The sequence below is a fragment of the Taudactylus pleione genome, unplaced genomic scaffold, assembly GCF_031769625.1.
Source record: "Taudactylus pleione unplaced genomic scaffold, aTauple2 ptg000682l, whole genome shotgun sequence".
NCBI classification, from domain to species: Eukaryota; Metazoa; Chordata; class Amphibia; order Anura; family Myobatrachidae; genus Taudactylus; species Taudactylus pleione.
In genome coordinates, this window is record NW_028285084.1 from 2,105,000 (window position 1) to 2,129,154 (window position 24,155).

At 43.8% G+C, this 24,155-nt stretch overlaps 1 protein-coding gene across 2 annotated transcripts in view; it reads left to right on the top strand.

Annotated features, from left to right (window-relative positions):
- Positions 1-24,155, top strand: part of ACACA (acetyl-CoA carboxylase alpha) — a 532,248-nt gene that overhangs the window by 141,047 nt on the left and 367,046 nt on the right. For both annotated transcript variants that reach the window (XM_088455952.1, XM_088455953.1), the window contains exons 24-27: positions 292-416; positions 18,673-18,786; positions 18,895-19,008; positions 20,499-20,588. In XM_088455952.1, the coding sequence (XP_088312078.1) occupies positions 292-416; positions 18,673-18,786; positions 18,895-19,008; positions 20,499-20,588 (443 nt within the window). The remainder of the gene's footprint in view (positions 1-291; positions 417-18,672; positions 18,787-18,894; positions 19,009-20,498; positions 20,589-24,155) is intronic.

Sequence of the window (24,155 nt, forward strand, 5' to 3'; positions counted from 1 at the left end):
TCTATCTATCTATCTATCTATCTATCTATCTGTCTGTCTGTCTGTCTGTCTCTCTGTCTGTCTCTCTGTCTGTCTCTCTGTCTGTCTATTTCACTTAAGCATAACTTATTGAAATTAAAAACTATGAAGGTAGTATAAAATAAAAAAAAATTCAGTCACAATACAGTATAATATTTGTACACTCAATTTTCCATGTTTTGGCTATGTAAAGTAATTGTACTTTTGTTCCAATTATTGTCATTGACATGTTAGTTGGCTACAATTCATGAGCCTGTGATATTTATATTGCAGGTCATTATGACAAGTGTGTCTTTACCCTCCGGGAAGAGAATAAAAGTGACCTTACATTGGTCCTGAATTACATCTTCTCCCATGCTCAGGTCACAAAGAAGAACCTCTTAATTACAATGCTAATTGTAAGTCTCCTGTTGTATTTATTCTGAAGTAGGTTTTGAACATTGCTATAAAAGCGAATTTGATAAAGGATCTGCAAAACTGAACATGTTTAAATTAATATGTATAAATATGCGTCCATAGGTTCATACAGTATTGTCCTCTTGTTCAAATCTTGTTTAAACAGGAAACCGTTTGCCACATACTGTATGTTATGCAGTTTTGGAAATCCTCTGGAATCTGGCCATTCTTTACACTGGCCAGAAACTTCAGTACAGTTTATTAGATGACTGCACAAATGCTAATAGGTTTATTTTTTGGGATGTAGTCAGCATGCCTTCATACAGCATGCTACCCAACCCATATTTATCTGTGTCTTATAACGCTCCAATCTATTTTCATTGGATTATTATCTGGCAACGGTGTCATGCGAGACCTACTTGCTGATATCTGCTGTGTTATTGCATTCCCCGGGTCCCCGTCTCTCAGGTGGCCCCCCATCCTTTAATTACAGCTGCAGTGCAAGCTGGAGAAGAGAAGATGGTGGTGGAGTCCAAGCAGGGGGGTGGGGACTGTCTGTATTTATGTGTAAAAGTATTTGAGTATATATGTGCGCGTGACTGTATCTATGTGTGCATGCATTTGTGTGACTGTATGTGCATTTGTGTGTCTGTATATATGTATGTGCATGACTGTATGTACTGTATATGTGTTTGAATATGTACATGTGTGTGACTCTCACCTGCTTTGTGCGTGAGGCAGGTAGAAGCCCAGGAGCCAGGGAAGGGATGTGCATGCCCCTTGCATGACATGAAATGGGGGCATGATGTATGACTACCCCTCCTTTTCATGTACACACCGAGGGCTTGCGCACAAGGACCTAATCACTGCATCCCAAATGTAGCTCTTTAGGGCCCCAGTCTTAACTGCACCCCAAAACCTCAATCCAGCTCTGATTGCATCATGTACTTTAAAGGGTAATATCAGCATCGCCTATCTATGCCAATTGACGTGGCAGCTTCTTAAACAGTCGTGCCTAATTTTGTAATGTGTAGATAATACTTCATGACTTTTATATTGTGTATATAATACTTCATGACAATGTTGCAGGTGTTCTGTGATTGGGTCATTGTCTTGCTGAAAGTGGACTTTTCAATTTATTTATTTATTTATTTTGTAACCTCTTTACTGGACCAAAACGGGTTTAAACTTTGCTCTATTCATTATCACCTCAGTCCTGACAAGCGTCTCATTCTTTTAATAATCAACAGACTGAAGCGTACACTTGTGTTAGTGTACTATTGCTGCTACCACACTAATCTGCTGGATTATTTTGACTACATTGTATCTTAAAGATCCAACTAGGGATTGTCTCATTTACCAAGCCTTTCCTTTGCTATAGGCTTTTTATTTATTATTAGTTGTTGGTTTTTTATTTAATACCTTTTTTTATTTGTGTAAAAGTCAGTTTTCTGGTAGGATGGAGAATTCCATTAAATGTTGAATATTTAGTTTCACTTCAGTGTTTGAAATGTCTGGTTCTTCAAAAGGATAATACATACAAAAATGTATTTTAATTTAACCCTCCCTCCCTCTTAAATAGCAGAATGGTGTGACCGGATTACCATACTTCAGGAGAACGTTATATTGATGTCCCTTTAACTGCTGCTTGTAATAAAAACAATAGACCCTACCCTACACATTGTGCTGTTTTTATATAACCATAACACAGTGGTTCCCAAACTTTCTCAGTTGGAGGCACCCTTAGGGTCTCTCTAAATTTTTCAAGGCACCTCTAAGTCAAAATAATTACTGAGCAGTCCTGTTTTATAAGTAGTTGGGTCAAAATAACGTAATACGTATTTAAAAAGAAAGATAAAAATTGTGCTATTCTTACCCGTTGCCCCCTCCGTCTTTCTCCCATTGCCCCCTCCGTCTTTCTCCCGTTGCCCCCTCCATCTCTCTCCCGTTGCCCCCTCCGTCTCTCTCCCGTTGCCCCCTCCGTCTCTCTCCCGTTGCCCCCTCCGTCTCTCTCCCGTTGCCCCCTCCATCTCTCTCCCGTTGCTCCCTCCGTCTCTCTCCCGTTGCTCCCTCCGTCTCTCCCGTTGCCCCCTCCGTCTCTCTCCCGTTGCCCCCTCCGTCTCTCTCCCGTTGCCCCCTCCGTCTCTCTCCCGTTGCCCCCTCCGTCTCTCTCCCGTTGCCCCCTCCGTCTCTCTCCCGTTGCTCCCTCCGTCTCTCTCCCGTTGCTCCCTCCGTCTCTCTCCCGTTGCCCCCTCTGTCTCTTATTGCCCCCTCCATGTGTCTCCTCTTGCTCCCTTTATCTCCTCTTCTGTAAGACACCATTCAGCAACAGGCAGTCTCAGAATTCATTGCCTGTCACTATACAGTGACAGTCCCCCCACTCGACGCAAATATTCCTCCCAGCACTCTGCTCTACTCCGCGCCGCCAACCCCTCTCCCACCCGTGCACAAAATATATATTTCTTCTTCCTCCATAGGGGACACAGGCTTTACGCTGGGTATAGGTTGGTAGGTTGGAGTCTGGGCACCACATAGTTAATAACTGTTCTCCATAGCCCAGGCTTCCTCCCCCCCCTATACCCTGCCCCCAGCCACAGGCACTTCAGTTTTTTGTTGGTGCCCACAGCTGTGGCACAGAGTGAAGCTCTGCTACAGCTTCAATGATTTCTTGTTATTTTAAATTATATCTTTATTTTTTTACAGAGTGGGCAGCGCTGGGTGTCCTGTAGCACCCAGCACCAACACCGGCGGCCACAGCGCTGGCGACTGGGTCAGCATCTTTGGCCGGTGCTCTGCGGAAGGAGCCACAGCCGACACACCAGGGAGACAGGTCATGGCTACTCACCGCTGGTCGGTGAGACACCGGCGGTGCTGGCAGTGGGGACCTAGGTCCTTTCCGCATCTCCACTAGACCACCAGGGCAGCTGTGAGCTGCCACTTGCCCTGGAGTCCATGCCAGAAGGGGGAGGTAGGCTCTCCCCGTTAGCTGCTCCCCCACCCCTGGGCGCTTTCCCCCTAAGAGGCATTCCATGCCAGGGTCACTTCTCCTCCTCTCTCACCTCCTTCACAGACACTAGGCAGCCATTTTCACAGTGCCTGCTAGTTCAGCTGGTCTCCTGAGAGTGCAGGCTCCTGGTCTCCCTGTGTTCCTTGCCCTCAGCGGTCAGGTAATACATATAGCTCCTTCCTCCACTCTTGGGGTTGGTTTGTTGAACGCTTATTGCCTTGTTTATTGCTGCATTGAATGTTTCTGTGTGTATGACTGTTTAATGTACTTTGCATAGTCTCAGTCTCTGATTAGCCCCACCTATTTTTCTATTTGTGGTGCATTAACATTGCTGTACTCTTTTTGGCACATCACAGTTCCAGGCTCAGGTGTGTGGGGAACTCCCTTGGATTTCTGTACTATGAGCCTGATTCAGAGGCGCTCGTAAGCGGCCGCTCGTTCGCTCCGAGCGATGTTCGCACAACTGCGCATGCGTATGGGTTGTAATACGCATGCGCGAACAAGTCATTGCGGTCGGAAATTGTGTGCTCGCAAAATAGCGAATGCCTGCTAATTTGAGTGACAGAATGAGGCGTTTGTGGGTGGTAACAGGGGAAGGTGCTTGAAAACGGGGAGTGGAGATCCGAACGCAGGTGTGCCAAAAGGTCAAAACGGGCGTTTTAAGGGTGTGCATAATTAACAAAGCAGCGTCATCGACCACGTCACTTGGTTGTTTCTTAGAAAATCCTACCACAAGCACTGCGAGCAGTTCAGACGCCTTTCGATGTACTCGATTAATCTAATAAATAGCGGAGATGACGTAGGATGCGAGCGGCAAGGGGGTGTCTTTACAAAATAGCGAGCGCATGTTTCGTTTGGTCGCTCAGACATAGAGGCGTCAACAGACCGCAAAGAGCGAGCGCTCAATTTAAATAGCCGGCCCCTTTTTCTGAACAAGCGTGCGCAAATAGCGTCCGGCTCTGAATCAAGCCCTGTGTCTTCCAGGGGTAAAGCTCCAAGGGAGGTGGGTGCTTCTGTGCTCCGTAATTCTAGGACTTGTGCTACTGTGTTTTCTTTGAGGTCTGAGCGTCTTTTTGTGCATCTGTTTACCTTCAAATGCATCTTATTTGCACAACTATGCGACTAGATAGCACAAGCAGCTTCTGCTGATTAAAATGATATGCAGCATGTCTATGTTCTGCGAGCGAGTGTGGGTGTATCTGCATACAAAACGCTACTGGATATTGTGGCTATTACGGAGTTATGGTGCAATTAAAATCATGACTGGGACATAGGTATACGGGGATATACTTTATTTAGGAAGGACAGAATGGGAAGAATAGGAGGAGGAGTGGCAATGTATGTGAAGGAAAGCATAAATACTACGTTAACATATAGTATTGAAGAAAAAACAGAGGGCCTGATTCAGAGCCGGACGCTCTGACAGAGCGCTCGCTCTGAATCAGGGCCGGCCCTCTTACTTTTTGGAGCGCCCTCCTGGCCGCTCGCATAGCTGTGGGTGACCACAGCTATAGCGGTGACCACAGCTATAGCGAGCGGCCTTGCGGTAGGGTCTCGCTGCTCAGAGCCAAAAGCACTCCCACTGACATCACTAGTGATGTCAGTGGGGCCGGCCCCAGACGGTAGGCGTTCCCATGGGAACGCCTCCGTCTGGTCAGCCACGCCCCCGGCATGCCCACCAAAGGGGGCGTGCTGTCAATCACCATCGACAGCACGCCCCCTTTGGTGCGAGACCCATAACGACGGCTTGGCCGTTGTTATTCGGGTCTCGCGCATGCGCACTACGGAGCCGCCTCCGTCGTGCGCATGCGCACTTGGGCAACATCGACCCGCTTGTGAGCGCTTGTGAGCGCTCGCGAGCGGGTCTGAATCAGGCCCTGAGTCCCTTTGGGTGACTATAGAAACAGGGGATATAGTGATTCTTCCTATTGGGGTGATCTACAGACCACCATGTCAGGAAGATGAACTGGACAATAAACTATTGCAGGACATCACTAAAGTGGCATTAAATGGAGAGGTTATAATCATGGGAGATTTTAATCTACCCAATATATACTAGGAGGGATCTGTGGCAAGTTCCACTAGAAGTAGGGAATTCATTGCAGGGAGCCTCCTTCCAGCAATTGGTGAGGGAGCCAACTCGGAAAGACACAATATTAGACTTAATACTTACAAATGGAGACCGAATATCTGATGTAAAAGTGGGTGAAAACTTGGGATCCAGTGATCATCAAGCAGTATGGTTCAGAATAAAGACAGATACTGACCCACCCCATACAAAAACAAAGGTGTTAGATTTTAGGAAGGCTGATTTTGCAGGGATGGGAAGATGTGTAAGTGAATCTTTGGCAGAGTGGAGGAACTTGAAAGGAGTGCAGGAGAGGTGGGGAAATTTAAAAATTACAATATTAAAGGCAACAGACCTTTGTATCAAAAGGGTTAGGAAAACCACAAGGAAAAGGAAGCCAATGTGGTTTGGGAAAGAGGAAGCAAGTATTGTGAAAGCAAAAAAGATGGCCTTTAGGAAATACAAGCAGACGCAAGATAATGAAGACAAAGAGGTGTATCTTGTAAAACAGAAGGAGGGTAAGAAAGTAATCAGATGTGCAAAGGCAAAAGCTGAGGAGAAAATGGCACAGTCAGTGGGTAAAGGGGGCAAAACTTTTTTTTAAGTATACAGTGTTCTCCCCAGAAAATTTTTCCAGCCGGGTGGTATCAAGAAGTACCCGGGTGGGGCCTTCGCAATAATAAATTGTTGTAAACCCTGCTATAATGATTTAAACAGTGCCCCCAGACTGGCCCTTTATGCAGTGCCCCCAGACTTTCCCCTTATGCAGTGCCCGCAGACTTTCCCCATATGCAGTGCCCCCAGACTGGCCCCATATGCAGTGCTCCCAGACTGGCCCCATATGCAGTGCTCCCAGACTGGCCCCATATGCAGTGCCCCCAGACTTTCCGCATATGCAGTGCCCCCAGACTTTCCCCATATGCAGTGCCCCCAAACTGGCCCCATATGCAGTGCCGCCAGACTGGTCCCAGCCCAGAACTTACCTGAACATGATCGGTAGCGGCGCTCCCACTCCCGCTGCCTCGCTGTAACTGGATCTAGCAGGCGCGCAGAGTAAGCTCTTCACGTCGCGGCGGTATAGACAGGGTGTAAGTACTGACCCTACCTTTCCCTATGCTCCTCCGTGCGGGGTTAGCTTGGTCCGGGCTGCTGCTGTTCAGTCAGCTGTTCGTCTGCTCCACTCACCGTTAGTGAAGTACACGAAGCGTCGGGGCAGCCTCCTTCTGCAGTATTCCTGTGACCGTCTGTAAGCTTACAGGGTAGGGTCAGTACTTACACCCTGTCTTTACCGCCGCGCAGTCACGGGTACCACTGATTTCCAGGACTATTAACCCTTCACAGAAAGCGCTATAAACATCTATTGTGACATTGTATGTATTGAGTGTTGTTTGTTTGTCTCACCTCTGCTGGTACATTATCCCACCACATTTTATATTCCATCTCACTTTATTTTATTTTATTTTAGTTTATACAGCGCTTCTTTTATTTGATTGTACTGTTAATTGGCTAGGTGTCTGACCATTTATAAGAAAGCTGCTAATTACAACCACATCCAGGAGCGCATAATCATCATTTAATCTCAACACAATCGCCAGGTTCCAAGATACTGCTCACGCACCAGAGATCCGGAGGCCTTTCTGGTGGACGCCTTGGCAGTTCATTGGACCTTTCTGCTCCTGTACATCTTCCGTCCAATCTCTCTGATTCCGCTTCCGATTGGCCATGAAGGGCTTGGTACGCGAATCTACAGGGCCTCTCCGTTGATGCTCCTCAGTGTCTTCCACTGTGGCCAGATCTTCTCTCTCAGGTACTTTCATCCGGATCTGGCCTGTCTCGCTTAGATGGGGTGGCAATTGAGACATCCATCTTGAGAGCGAAAGGGTTCTCAAGGTCAGTCATTAACACTCAATGCACGTAAGTCCTTTTCAGCTAGAATTTACCATCGGGTTTGGAGGACTTACTTTGACTGGAGTTCTACTAGGAATCTTAACCCCAGGTCTTTCAGACTCTCTCGAGTTTTTTCTCCTTTTTGCAGGCGGGCTGGATTTGATCATCCATCTTGCTTCACCGAAAATGCAGGTTTCTGCCCTTTATGTTCTATTTCAGAGACTGATTGCGCTGTTACCTGATGTTCGGACTCTTCTGCAGGTTGTCCTCCACGTACAGCCTCCATTTGTACCGCGGGTGGCTCTTTGGAATTTGTCTTTGGTTCTTAGGGCCCTTCAGTCTTCGCCCTTTGAGCCTTCTAGCTTCTGCCTGGAGGGTGTAGGACTTGAGGACTGTTGTTGGACTCATTGTTTCTCATTGTGATTACCACTACAGTTTTGGATGATACCTTGCGAATTGCGCTTCAGCCCTAATCTTGGACCTGCTGGATGCCAAAGGACTTCCATATCGGCCACTTAAGCCATCTGTTGGTAAAGTTTTTGTGCTGCTAAACATACCTTGAATAGGACACAGAGGAGTGAGCCCTATAATATCAATTCAACTATTACAGGAGTGGGGTTATATTAACTGTATTATGCACTTTCTCATATTCCCAAAGCATTGTACAGCTCCTACTCTTCCAGTATATATTACAGCTGCAACACTAGTATGGCTGCCATGCTTTTAGCCTATAATAAAGCTTCCAATTTATAAATGCAGCTACCATGCAAAGTACACTGCACACCTACAATTCCCCCAGTGTACAGTAAAAATACCATGCTACATCTAAAGATGCTTTGCTGTCAGTATATAGTCTAGAGCAGGGGTAGTCAACCTCGGTTCTTGAGAGCTTCCAACAGTTCACATCTCATGATTTCCAGATCACCTAGCTGGTGTACAGGTGTATTCATTACTAACGCATTTGAAAAGATCCACAGGTGAAACTAATTATTTCATTTGTGATTCTCTGAGGAGACCTGGAAAATATGCACTGTTGGTAGCTCACGAGGACCAGGGTTGGCTACCCCTGGTCTAGAGTCTCCATATCCTGGAAACAGAACTGATTTAATGAGCCATTTCACTGTGCTCATCCTCACCCTATGCGTTTGCTGGATGGCACAGGACATGCTTGATGCAGACAGCCTGGAGATTATTGTAGCCTGTGTTGCCATACTTTTGATAGAACTCTATTTGCTCCCCATTCATACAGTAGAACTCCAACTGGCTAGTAAATTTCACTGAATGAATGAAAGAGAGACAGAGCTGGCAGCCTATCCATAAGGTTATTAACAGCATGTGAATAACTATTTGAGATACCAGAAGTAGAATAGGATTGTCTGGGAAAGGTTGCTAATGTGACCACAGGTATCCCAATTACTACACCTCTAGCACAATTTCCAAAGCCCACCTTAAGGAAAAACCACCACATATATGAAATACGAGATTTAGTGGACATCAGGATGCCGGTGCTCATTATACTGGTGCCGGAATCCTGACAGCGGTTGGAATCTTGGTGCAGAATCCCGACCGCCGACTAAGTATCAGGATTAGTGGGAGGTTTAGGGTTAGGCTGTGGGGTTGGAGGTTTAAAAGTAGGCTGCGGGGGGCATAGTTAGGGATAGGCTGCGGGGGAGGGAGGGAAGGTTATGGTTAGGCTGTGGGAAAGGTGGGTTAGGGGGAGGTTTAAGGTTAGGCTACTTACCTTTGGGCGTCAGGATTCTGACTGCCGGGATGCCACGGTCCAACTCATAAAACACACATCTATAAATTGTACATAATGCTTTTCTGTGCAGCCATTTTTCCAGAATGGTAGGGCACTGGGGGAGATGCACTAAGCCTTGGAGAGTGATTAAAGTACCAACCAATCAGCGCCTAACTCATTTTTCAAACAGTCTATAAACGGACAGGAGCTGGTTGGTTGGTACTTTATCACTCTCCAAGGCTTAGTGCATCTCCCCTGCTGTCTTCCAGTTCTCTGCTTCGCTTTATACTGCCATATTTTTCCTATTGCCTTGTGTTGCTGCCTGCAAAGTGCCTAATCTGCCACCCCCTGCTTTCCTATGTTTTATCTGTCATTGTGCCTCATCTCTGCTCTCTAGTCTCTACATTGTATCTCCTGTTTGCTACTTCATCTCTGCCCTTGCCATGCTCTTTCCATGACTCCCCTGCACTTTTTACGTATGTCTGTTTTGATAGCTTTGGCCCCTTTTTATATTTTGTGCCCCTTGTTACCTCTGCACATTTATCTCCCTAGGCTCCTCTTCTCAAGGACTGCCATGTTGATTTCACCATACAATAATTCATCTCACCCACTGCTGCCATGCCACTTCCATCCCTGCTTATCTCATGCCTGTCCCAGTGTCTGCTGTCTCCTGGCCTAATTGCGAGTGTTCGCTCTGAATCAGGGCGGATTTTTTTTTTGTTCAAAATCCGCCTCCAGGCCGCTCGCATAGCTGTGGGTGACCACCCACAGCTTTTGCGAGTGGCCTGGCGATGGTCGCGATTATCGCGACCACCAGGCTTGCGACGAGACCCTTGTGATAGGATCTCGGTTCCCACAAGCCCAAGTGAACTTCCTGCTCTAATAGAGCAGGAAGTTCACTACTGACATCACGAATGATGTCAGTAGGGCTGCCCACAAACGCCAGGCGTTCCTTCGGGAATGCCTCCGTTTGCCCAGCCACCCCCCCTCCCCGCCTACAAAACGGGGCAAGCTGTCGATGACAGCCGCCCCGTTTTGTAGCGAGCCCTGGAGCAAGTGAAATTCTCACTTGCTCCGGGGCTCGCGCACACTGTGCGAACGCACTGGATAACCATCGACTGCTTGCGACCACTATGCGCTCGCGAGCGTGTCTGATTCAGGCCCTCTGTCTCTTCCTTTACCTGACCTCATGTGTGACAGTCTCCTTTGTTTTTTGTTTGCCTGTCCCTTCACTCTCTGCACCTTTGTCTTGCCTACCAATTAGGTTTCTATTGAATTCCATGTCACCCTCCTCTTTTTTCCCATATGTGTTGTCTAACACTTCCCCCAAATCACCTGTGCCCTTGCCTGTCTTCTGTCATCTTCGTTCTCCGTTTCCCATGTCTCCTCTCCCCTTGTATCCTAGCACTCCACAGCAGTTTCTTAATGATTGATTCAGGGCACAGGTGTCACTGCAAGTGATAAATATTGCCAAATTTGAACTATTAGTCACTGTCTATGGTACGCACTGGGCGCTTTTGTCCCTTGTCACCAACTGCTATACTTCACTGCCTCGCCAACAGGCTGATCACTACTCCTAACTCTGCAATAGATCTAGTCTATTTCAGACAATGAAAGATGGTCAAACAGTCAGCACAATGGTGATGCTGTCAGAAGTGCATCATGATTTGTAACTCTGTGTTAACAATAGCTTGATACCCATGACCATTTCTGTGATTCCTGTCTTTTCAATCAATCTTAAAGGCGGTATTACTGATAATGGTCAGTAATTTACTATAACAGATAATGTCTGGAATGTTTTATGTGACATCAACAATGACATGGTTAGTGACGTAATTTGCAGTGTAACTTTAGGATTACAAGCACTGTAACATGAGTTGACAGACTAATGTAAGTTTGGCCTTAAAATCACGGCAAACAGCCCTGAGCTTTGCCAAATTGGGCTAGTGGAACAAATTTAAAAAAAAAACATTGTATTTGTTGAAGTAAATGTCTCAGCATGGAACAGTTGCCTTAAATACAACTACAGACTAAAATTGGCACAAAGATATACAATTGTCACTATGTTGCATAAAATATTTATTGCACCAATGCCTCATGTTAGGTGTCAGTGACTGGGAAGTATGAGTCTGGTTAGGGCAGTAAGACAAATACACAACAATACATACATAAATAAAGAGAAGAAAAAAACTGGGTGGTTTAAAAATAGGGTGTTTAAAAGTGGAACACTTTTCCAACCCGGATAAGACCTGGAACAGACCCCTTTTACACTGCGGCACTGACCAGGGCACCGTTCACACTGGAGCCGATCTGCAGTGGCCCAGCCCTTTCGGCTTTGCAGTGGACACTTGGACATTGTCATCTCCAAGCGCCACTGAAGCCGGCCACACCGGAGCCAGGTCTGCAGTGACCTGGCCCTTCTGGCGTTGCAGAGTACGCTTGGAGATGTCATCTCCAAGCGACACTCAAGCCAGCCAATCAGGCAGCATGTGGCACGAGACCCGGATCATCGTGACCAGGATCGCGACGTTTATACTGCAGTGTGACATGGGATCGACCCATGGCCAACCCTGCGAGCTACCCGAGTTGAATCCCCGGGTCCCTGGACCTGGGTGGATCCGTTTACACTGGCAAAAATCCCGAGTTGTTGCGCTTTCACGTGCGTCAACCCAGGATTTTCAGGTTGGTGTAAAAGGGGTATAATTGTAGTCTTTCCTGATTCGGTACCAAATGCCAGTGGGTCCCAAACTTTCTTGAATTACAGAGCTCTACAGTATCCACATTTTTTCACGCCACCCAGAGGCCAAAAGTTTCTTATTGAGAAATTCAGAAACAAATAGTAAATTGTGCTTACCTGTCATCCTTAGGGCCAGTTATGCGGTGGTGGACATGGTTGTGCTTCTGTTTGTCCACATATTTTATGATTGGCATCAACCGGCACTGGTTTTGCCCATCACTTTGATCATAAATAAGTTGATTTGGCCCAAGACCATCAACTTGTGGCACCCCTGCAAGTGCTCTGTGGCATTCCAGGGTGCCACGTGCCCTAGTTTAGGAACCACTGCCATATGCAGTTTATAAAAGCAAGGTTCCAATGGCAGGACCGGATTACTCCTTAAATGGTGGTTGGGAAATTGTCTCACCTGTGCAGTAGCAACGGGAACATTTCTACAGTTGTCGCCCTCCAGTGTCCGGGACCCAGGAAGGCTGAGTGGGTCACCAGAGTGAGTCCAAAAGTGATAGTCTGGCGCACTCACAGCGACTCAGCTTGAACAAATGGAGCAGCGGCAGGGTAGTCATAACTGCTCCAGTGTTTACACATCGGTCACCAGCGAGGAAGAGTTTGCCATCTAATGGGGGGATAATAGATACTAGAGAGGCTGCAGGTGGTATGCTGCTAACCATAACTGTGGCAACTAGTTAACAAGGTGTATTATTTAACCCGCCTTAGGAGCTGCCTGTAGGCGAGACTTTCAACCACTTCCTTCCTGCAAACCGACGAACATCACGCCTGCATGCAGCACCTGATCTGTATTAACGGAAAATTGTTCCCAGTCACTGACACCTAACCTGAGGCATTGGTGCAATAAACAGTTTATGCAACACAGTAACAATTTTATCTCTAGTTGCATAATTAATATAGGCAACATATAACAAACATACAAAGGTGAACCCTGACTGTTGTACTAATTCAACTGTCTTGTTATTGCGGGGAAGGTGACCTCATTCACCCAGCTGCTCCTCTGCGCACACATCCTGTGATCCCCTCCATGAGCGCACCCAACACCTACAGTACATTCCAGTTGTCCTAAATGGCTGCTGGGTGAAGGTACCACTTGGAAAAGCACATATGCCAGCTTGTCCAGGCACCAGGGCCAGTTGTGAGCTGTAGTGAGCCAAAGAAAAATGGAAATAAAAACACTGATGCGGTTTAAGGAAAAATAAATAAAAACTGGAACAGCCTTGTTTTAATCTGTACTTGCCTGGTCCCATTGTCCTGAATTAGTCCATAATGATACCTGTAAATACATATCCCCAAAAGAAAAAACATCTTGTGTGGTGTCAGCCGGGACACAAAACTCTGATAAAATGTCCTCAGAGGTGAAGCATCTCCACACTATGGGGTACATGAAATAGCCTACGAGTTTTAAGCACATGCAAGATGTTGGTGATTTAGCCTCTAGTTTTAAAACACAATAATTTATATGGCAAAACCAGGTTGGCTACATTGATGAAATCTCATGGCTGCTTGCAACTTGCAGGATAATACATTTACCCCCATGAGTTCATAGCAGCAAGTAGTAGTAACCTATGGGTGGCTAATGAATCTGGTGAGAAGACATCAGCAACAGATTTGAACTATCATGTACATTGTTCATAAAGGGGCCTGGTCGGCATGTCCTACCATTGAGCGCTGCATTTTGCCCATCACTGGGCCCTCTATACAGTCTGTATGCAATAGTTGCACAGAGTCCATGGGAGAAACTACCATAGGTGCAAAGGGTGCAGCTGCTACAGGGCCCAGAGCTGATGGGGGGGCCATCTTTTTTGTCAAAGTTCTATACATTATATACATTTTTCACCATTGGGGGTACATAGGGGCCCTTACAAACTTTTGCTATGTGGCCCTCAAATACCTAGTTACGCCCCTGACAGAGTCTATAAGATTGCTGTTTAGTTTCTATACCTGTAGATTGGATTTTGCTGTATTTTACAATAACTATATCTATTTACAATATATTGTTGTTTGATTAATCTTTCTGACAGTTTGCCTTTTTCATTAGAGCTTCATCAATTTAGGACCAGCGTCTGGAGAAAATAATTATATTTTTCTTCACTTTATACAATATCTTTTAAATCTCATCAACCTGTCTACAAATATCTCTGCAACGGACATTATACAGTTTTCAGGTTCTAGTTTCAGGAGAGCACTATCTCAGTGAACCGGCAGTTCTAACAAGTTCACCTGTGATGCTGATTAGAAAATCTTTGCTAAAATGATTAGTTCCATGCATTCACATGGTAGAGTCATGGCTAAGTGCAGTAGCAAACGTGTACTTGTGTCCTTGTCTGTATTTCCTGGAGATTACTGCATTTAAGAATTGTACAGTGGGAGACAAATCTATGTATGTATGAGGAATATAAAGAAATTGCAAAATCGCCACATAAAAGCCTCAGAGGTAAATGGCTGAATGACTTCCATATATTATGTCCCTTATTAATTTTGCATGCCAGGCTGACCCATTGAAACAGTGAAAATGTAAGCAATGCAGGAATGATGAAGGCTGTGATCCTGGATTTAGATCTCATATGTTTTAATTTGTTAGAGGGGCGAGTGCACTGTTAGGTAGTGTGATTCCAAGTAACGCTTGCCTTAAGAATCTCATTATTCGAACACAGGACCGTATTTCCTCTGAGAATTTTGGAGTAGCTTTGAGCTGGGCCTGTTCATTTCTCAAGCAATCATAGCTGCGTGATGGAGAGAGAAAATGGCAGCTGTTCCTAGCTCAGGCCTTCAATTTCCTTCAGTGTCCAGCCATTCAAGTGTGTAATTACACAGGGATGACGGGGAAACGTCAGGCCTTGTAAGGGAACTGGTTGCAGGCTTTTGCTCACTGACTGAGAGTGAGGACAAGAAAAATTCAATTAATGTGCCTGTATTTTGTGTGTGTCGTGTATAATTATTAATGTATGCTGCTTTACAGTTTTCTGTAAAGGTTTAGAATGCAGTATAAATTTTCCCCTCACACATTTGCAGTGCCAATTGAAACTATGTTCAGTTAGATGTATTTGTTTTAAATTAAATATAGTAAATTGTATTGTAGCTGCCTTATTTTGTATTGAGTAATATTTTTGTATATTTAAAGGGCTCTGCTTGTTGAGATTGTGGTGAATTTTTATTTGAGCTGTGTGAACTATCTTTTTTTTTAAACAGTTGTATAAATCTCCAAATGATTGGTCATATCATTCTACTAAGCGAGAATTTATATGCCCACATATTCTGCACTGTCAGAGATTATCGGGACTGCCAGTTAGTGTTGGGTAAGCCCCAGGTTTGTCAGCTACCTGGTTGCAGACCAAGACCAGCACTCCGCTTCAGCTCCAGGATATTCTGTGAACTCCTGCTCCAATTCCAAAACTGATCCAACTACTGTACATTTCACAAGCTCTAGCTCTAGAGCTACAAATAAGTGACATTTACTAAAGTGAGAGTTTTTGGAAGTGGAGATGTTGCCCATAGCAACCAATCAGATGTTACTTAACATTTATCTAGCACAGTGTTGGCTAACCTTGACACTCCAGCTGTTATGGAACTACATAACCCAGCATGCACTGCTACAGTTTTGCTATTAGGGCATGCTAAAACTGTGGCAGGGCATGCTGGGATATACAGTTCCACAACAGCTGGAGTGTCAAGGTTAGCCGACACTGATCTAGCACCTTATAGAGGATAATAGCTAGAATCTGATTGGTTGCTATGGGCAACATCTCCACTTCTAAAAACTCTAACTTTAGTAAATTTACCCCTTAGTGTCCATTTTATGATGCATGGTATGTGCAAGGGAAATTTGTAATCAATGTTTATTGGATGTAAGTGTTAAGGCCCCCATACAGTAGTTGGATTTTGCAATGGGATCAGAAACGCTGATCCGCCGGCAGCCATCGATGTTCCGCAATCTGTCGGAGGATCGGTAAACTGATTCATATTAAATGTCACCACTTTGAAAATTACAATCATATTTTGATCGTGATTGGCAAATCCGTGAAGTCTTACATGTTGGGTTTCACCGATCCTCAAACTCTGCATCGCAGGAACGCAGCATGGTGACAATCTGTCGCTAGTGTATGGGGGCCACATGTTTTATTTTTATATTTCATTTCAACATTTTAAGCTAGCGGAAAGCTGAGTGCCAGCACCAAATTCTAGAGCCCTGTTTCATTATGATTTCAGCCCCAGTACAACAGGTTCTGCTGTGAAGCTTGGATCTTCTAGCTTCAGGACTAGAGCACTGGGCATCCCTTCTGCAAATAATGTGGATTTTGTAAAGGAGTCAGAGTGGCTTCAGTTGTTTAAAAGCAGGAGGTGTAAAGAGGTTGGGGTAAGGGTTTGGATTTAGTGCCTCTTATATTACTATAATATACATATTCTTTCATGCTTTTTTGTGGTCGGGGAGTGAACTGATGGATTTACAGAAAGGCAGAAGGTTAAGAGGTCTATTCACGAAAAATAAAATATCCGTGATAATCAAGGAATAAACTCGCTGCGAGTTCAATCCAAGTATTCGAGGCCTTCATCATGCTTCCTATACTTAATATCGCTTCCGAAAAGCTGCTCTTTTTTGCGGAGACAGTTTTTCAGAAAAAGGGGACTTCTCTCCTGCTACCTGGACTCTATGCAGCCTGTCTTGTAGCTGCACATGCACAGCTTGAAGACAGGCTGCAAAGAGACCGTGAAGCAGCAGGAGAGAAGATGTGGAAATTATCGGGAGGACAATTGTAACCAGGAGATATCAGTGATACCTCATGCGTTACTGGAATGATGAATTACCCTGACACTTAATTTATACAAAAATAGCAGAAAATTTTAATTTTCAACTACTTTTGTAGAAATTAAGTAATGATGAATATACCCCTAAGAGTCAGGGAATGTGGTGTTCAGGGGACATGTCATTGACGCAACAGGTGTGGCTTCACAGGAAATGCCATACGCGCAAGCCACGCCCCCATTTTCGTCACACTGAGCAAGTGGTGAATAGATGCCGGGCGCATGCAAGTATAGAGTTAGTACAATAATGTTGGATCTTATTTTATTATTAAATCATGCGCCTATTTTAAAGTCATTCTTTCACTTTAAATTTAAATATTATAAATGTATCTGAAAAACAGATGGTGTAATTTTTCAAAGAACGTTTGACCATAGCCAGCCGTATACAATAATTCTTTAATTGTGGTTGATCCCAGTACCAACTGACTCTGAAAACAACTGACTTATTGCTAACTAGCTGGAATACCCAGTGTTGCCCGGAATGAAGACTGAACCCTGAAGTACACCTGCAGCCTTTATTTGTTTACATTGTCCTTGCCTATAACCCCATTCCATTGATTCTGAAAAGGACCCCACTGTTTACTAACAAGCATGCAAACAGTGGTATAACTACCGTGGGTACATGGGGTGCGGCTGCTATGGTGAGCGGGCTGCCTCTGTTGCCTGCCGCTCCCCCTGCATCCAGTCATGCACACAAGACGGGTCAGTCCAGTCAGGTCCACCAAGGGGACCACGGCTGTCAGCGGTGTTGATTTGGTGCTGCCCGCCAGCTGATTACAGCTGGAGCATCAGCAGGCAGCCATGGAGAGACTGCTCCACCGGTCGCGAGGCAATCAGAGCTCGCGGGCCGGCAGCCAATCAGCAGCGGCGGCTCCTGATTGGCTGCCAGTCCACAAGTCATAATTGTTTCGCGACCAGTGCCAGATTCAGATTGCGGCAGCACTCTCTGTCCCTATCTGCCGGTGCACCAGCTGTAATTAGCTGGTGGCCTGGCCTTAAATCCACACCTGCTGGCTGCTGATGGCACACAGGGGGAGGCAAGAGGCTGCTGGAGGGAGAAGGCAAGGTGAGTTGGTTGGAGGGGCACAATGTGTAAGGGACATTACTGTGTGGCATAGTGTGTAAGGGGCACTACTATTGTGTGGAATAATGTGTTCTATGGGTCGCTACTACTATGTGGCATAATCTGTAAAGGGCATTACTGTGTGGCATAATGTAAATGGGGCACTACTACTTCATGGCATAATGTGTATAAGGGTTACTACTGTGTGGCATAACCTGAATGTGCTCTTTGTGGCATAGCATTAATGAGCTCTGTGTGAGGACATATTTGTTTATTTGGGGGGGGTTTACCTCTGGGTGGGCGCCCTTTTAAGATCTTGCTATGTGGCCCCCAAAGTTCTAGTTATGCCCTTGCATGCAAACACAGCGGGCTGGCTAATATATATGGTCACTTTAAAAAGGACTAACACTGGATTTAAAATGAACTTGCATGAATCATTAATATTCATTGTGTTCCAGAGATCTGGTCTTCGTCCTGACATTTTTTTTTACCATAATATAAGGACTTTCCCCACTGTTTTCGCCTGCTCAGGGAGGTGCACGCAAAAATGGCAGTTTTGCTGCATTAAGTAATTGAATTACAAAGCCCAGTTAGGCCCTAACTGAATCAACCCCATTATGTGTAAAAGAAGGTGAAGCTATTCTGTGTCTGTCCTTATGTAATTTCTCCATAATTATGAGAATGTATACTACATTAGTAATACGGACAGAAAGTGCTGCCAGTCTGTAGAATTGGAAAACCAGAGGATCCACGATGCAAGAGATGGGGTCGTGAATAGAATTTCTACATTTTATTGCTGACATAACAAAATAGGAGACATGGTATAGTACCTGGCATTGGTATGAAAATAATGGAACATGCAGAAATTCTACCAGCAACTAATTGTAGATAACCCTGGGACAGTCTTCATGACTTTTTAGTGTTCTAAATATAATTTTGTTTTCAGGATCAGTTGTGTGGCCGTGACCCTACTTTAACAGATGAATTACTGAACATTTTGGTAGAGCTCACCCAGCTAAGTAAAACAACGAATGCAAAAGTGGCTCTCCGGGCACGACAGGTATGCAGCTTCTTCAAAAATTCTCAAAAAGTTTTTCAAAAGAATTCAGAACACATTTTATGTTTTACTTACTTAAACATTTTTTTACATGTGTCCTTTCGTTGTCAGGTTCTTATTGCTTCACATTTGCCTTCATACGAACTTCGACATAACCAAGTGGAATCCATTTTTTTGTCTGCCATTGATATGTATGGGCATCAGTTTTGCATTGAAAATCTTCAGGTAATTTCTCACTTAATAATGTATATGGGAGTACTTCCACTTTAAAATCACTGTTGCAACTCATGAACAAATGAACTTGCATAAATTGTTGTTCAGGTAAATCGAACAATGTTCATATTATTTATGAGATAAGGGGACACATTTAACTCTGTGTAGGGCTTGTAGAACATATAGCTATTTATTAGAGCTCTGTGGCCTCAGTTCATATTATTCTGTAGGATGCTTCCCAGCTCATTATAGCTTGGCGATATATATTGATACAAAAACCAGAAGTCAGTGTAGTATTTGGCTACTTTCAAGGCACAGTATAGAGTAATGCAGGATTTGAGATAAAGCAAAGCATCATTGTTTTTTTAAATGCTGACAGTACATTGTAATTTTCTATAAGGGTCCTTAACTGGACCTAATTATGTAGAATATTAGAATGCAGCGGCTATTTCTCAGATGGTCTAAAACGATGGGAACATTTGTTCATACCTGAAATATGTTTTGGCTTATCCTAGTTAGGTCTACAATTGTGAATATTGCCTGGCGATCGTTTATTTTTGTTCCGTGTAGCTTCTCCTAAAGCCACTTTCATGACCCATGCTGCTGAAAAAATAAATAAAAGCTTTCTACTTACATAAAAAATAAAATGTATATACTACACCACTGTTTTATGTAGTGATTATAAGCCCATATTGAAATTAAACAGTTTTAATAAGAAATAGTGTATAAGTACTCCACTACATGCAAAAAGTGTAGAATGCCTCCTGCTGATCAGTGTTAATGTGAGCTTAATGTACAATATATTTGAGTAAACCGTCCCACTGGTGCCGACAGAGAGAAATTGCATGTGCAATATATATGCTTTTATTCCAGCATATATTCACACCATTGAATGTTTTTTGCTCTCATTCCTTTTTGCCTAGTTTAAAATACCCCAATGATATTAGGTATAGTAAAATGTAATCTAGTAATTGTCAACATTACAGACCTAATTGGTGAATAATATAGTTGATTAAAATACATTAAAAACCTAATGTGACTGTGAGGCCCCTGAGAAGTCAGTGAAGCTGTAGTCTGATCATTTTAAAACTACCACAACTGAACACAGAAAAATGTCAGTAACCTAATTTCAAGCTTATGCTGCCTATTTATCAAGGCAGATATCCGTACAATTATGCCGAAGCGACAGTTTCCCAAATATGACACTGTGCGCATGAACAGCATCAAATTACCCTGAGATGTCTTTCAGAAATGTGTGATACACATCTGCAATGCTGGGGATGTAACTCGCAAGGACAGTGGTTATCGCTAGCGCTATCAATGCAAGTTAACTTTAGTACATAGCTGGAATATTTTCCTTCAAAATGCCTCATTAACACATAGGCCCGTAAAAGTAAAGAAAAAAACAAAACAAAAGCTGTGTGTGTGTTTTGTAAAGGAGAAAATATTGGTTCCAGCTTCATGTACCAAACCATAACTGATGAGTCATTATTTTCTTTCAGAAACTTATCCTTTCTGAAACCTCCATCTTTGATGTTCTCCCCAACTTTTTCTACCACAGCAACCAAGTGGTGAGGATGGCTGCATTAGAGGTAAAGGCGTTATTCTGTGTTGAGGCCACTGGGTTATGCACCTGAGAATGGGCCAATTATTGGCATTAAGCTGATTTGACTGGTGATTAAGCTGATTTGACTGGTGATTAACTCCCAAAAATTGTTAATTTCCCTTCAGTAAATTAATTTTCCTCCCCAGCACTTCCACACGTGGGAAGAGGTCTACCAAAAGGTTTCAGATCTGAAAAGCCCATTGTGTGAGAAGTTTCCAGATCTGTACATTATCTCCAACGCTTGCCTTGTTCATACAGCCCTAATTTCTGTTGCTCACTTGTTGTCAGATTGTAAATCTAAGATGAATAATCCTAAAGTAATAAAAACTTTCATAAGTGAATTCATGCAAATGTTTTCCACAACAACAATATAATCAGTGCAACATGTTTGATACTTTTTAGTCTAGTGTATCTGAAAAAGATTCAATACAAATGATTTACATCTTGTAAGCTAAAAGCTGAGACCTTTAATGTGTCACATTTTTTTTATAGTATTAAGCTATCTAATTGTGAAATTAACAGGCAAGGGAAACTGTATAAAGGTTATGCAAAAGAAGAAATAATTAAAGTTTTCCTAAGAAATCTCCATTGCACCCATTTTGTGGGGTATATTTACTAAGGGGTACATTTACTAAAGTGAGAGTTTTAGAAGTGAGTTTTAGAAGAGATGTTGCCCATAGCAACCTGTCAGATTCTACTTAACATTTAACTAGCACCTTCAGAAGATAATAGCTAGAATCTGATTGGTTGCTATGGGCAACAGCTCTTCTAATACTCACTTCTAAAAACTCTCTCACTTTAGTAAATGTACCCCTAACCGTCAGTTTTTTGCATTTTTTGGCAGTTTTCTGGTGGTCTATTGTCTAGATTGAAACACGCTGAGAAGTCCAACTTTGCAATACAATAGGACATTGGAGCACCATCAATGTGTTTCCCGTTACATGTATAGAAACTCCAGATTTACTAAGTGGGGGTTTCAAATCTGCCACAAACCTGCTGAAAAATATTAGGTGGTCGTGACAGGCAAGGGAGATTATTATTATTTATTTACATATGTGTCCACATACATCTTACTTCTGTGTGCTACAAGTCGCGTTAAACATAATGTGTGAGCGCCATGCGATTCTGTAGCGCTGAGCGTCTTTTCATGCAACTTTTTACCTTCAAATGTATATTATTAAATACAAAGCATTGTGAATAGGATCTTCTGCAGGTGTATCTGCATGCGAAATGCTACGTTAGTATCAATGGCTGTGACACTGTAACGTAGCATTTCCCATGCACATACACCCGTAGTTGCACACAAATACAGGCATGCCACATACCATTTAAATATAATTTAATTCCGCATAAGCTGTGCGAATAAGACGCAATTGAAGTGAAAAAGTCGCACAAAAAGACGCTTGGCACTGCATGGCGCGACTAGAAGGGCTGTTTAATTCACAAGGAAGTAAGATGTATGTGGAAACATCTGTATAAGGCGCCACAAATTTCCGCAGCACTGTACAGAGCAAAAATGCAAAACAGGTAAAATTAGTAACCGTATTAACAAAAATACATAGTAACAGTTGGGAGCAAAAAAGAAACTGATGCAGAAACAGAAATAGCAAAATCACAACCACATAGTTGCAGATACGGGAATAAATACTGACATTTAATACTCTCGACCAGTGACATGCGGTGAGGTCAATGGCTGGGGGGCACACATGGAGATGGAAGCCTGTCTCACCCCCTACTTGTTGTAACTCTCCCCTCAATACAATAAGTGTCAGTGTCCATTGACCGCTTTGGCGACATGCAAATTAGAAGTTGCAATTTTTAAAAATGAAACTTCTCACCGAGACCATAGACTAAACTTTTAAGATTTTAATAGACTTCTGACTTCACCAATTCCCCATTCCCACTGACCCCAGATAATTAGGTATCTAACGTTCTGTAAGTTGCAGTGGTGCATAATTAATTACTGGAGCAATTAATTGTTGCTCTGGAGAGGGGACAGCTGCTCAGAAAAGCAGCTGTGATCCCAAACAATGCTTACCAGTGATGTGCTGGCCAACTGCATATGCGTTATCCAAGTTCACACATGCGCACAGCCACAGGGCACTCAGTTCTGAGGCGATAAAGTGATCTGCTCGGATCCCTCTTTGCTACCCCAGATCTCCTTCCCATAGGAAGTAATCTCCTTTCCTATTGAGAAGGCCTACCCTTTTCTCCTACTCCCCATTACTGGGCATGAAGTCCCTACCCATCTCTACTCTCTCCCCATTCCAGTTTCTCCATTGACCCTGTCCTCTCGCTTCTCCTTTGCTCTCTTTCTGCTGATGCTGGCTCTCACCTTTTCAACCTGTCCTCTCTTCTTTCAAGCATGCCCTTGTCATGCCCATTTTCAAAAAAACACTCCCTCAGCCCCTACTCTGCCTGCAAGTTGCTTAAACTAGTGTGAGACCGTTGATTTATCCCATAGATTTAAAGAGGCAAGTTTATAAGACAAAACCAGGTTGGTTGCGCCAGTTCCTGCGAATAGCATTTTAATAAATAAGGGGAGATGTATCATGCTTTGAAAAAAAACAAAGTGGAGAAGTTGCCCAAGGCAACCAATCAGCTTCTAACTGCCATTTCATACACTGTGCTAAATAAATCACAGTTGGAAGCTCATATCTTTCCAAGGTGTAGATGTACTATGCCGTGGAGAGATAGAAAGTACCAACCAATCAGCTCTTAACTGTCTTTTTCAAACACAGGGGCTATTTATCAAAGCATGGAGATAAAGAAAGTGGATGGAGATAAAATACCAACCAATCAGCTCCTATAATTTTTCAAACACAACCGGTAAAATGTCAGAAGCTGATTGGTTGGTACTTTATCTCTCTCCACTTTTTCTCTCTACAAGGCTTGATAAATCTCCCCCCTGAGGCTTGATACGTCTCCTTTCTTTTTCTTCACCCGTTTACCAAGCTTGTCTAAAACCACCACACCACCTTCCTCCCCAGCTTGAACTGCTTCAATCTGGCCCTTAATCTACAGGAAATGCACATACTGTACCAAGGTTGCAAACAACATTCTCACTGCCAAATCTATAGGACAGTGGTTTCCAAATTGGGCGCCGTGGCACCCTGAGGTGTTACGGGACACTTGCAGGGGTGCTGGTCCAGTACTGTGTCAAATTATTTATGGTCATTGAGATAGACAAAACCAGTGCTGGTGGCTGTCAGTCGTAAAATTCATGGACAAACAGAAACTCAACCTGTCCTCTACCACACAACAAAACCTAAGGATGACAGCAAAGCACACTATAATGTAATACTTTGCCGAATTTCTCAATAAGAAACTTTTGGCCCAGCGGTGCCATGAAATAAATAATCCTATAATCCTAGACTTCACCACTGCCTATGTGTACTCTATCCACCAGTTTCCACAGCTTCAAACGCAACCTAAAAACTAATTTTTTTTTCTTCTGCCATGGGGAAAACAGGCTCTACACTGGGTATAGGTTGGTGGGATGGAATCTGGGTTCCATGCAGTTAACTTTGTCAGACACAGCCCAGACTCCCTT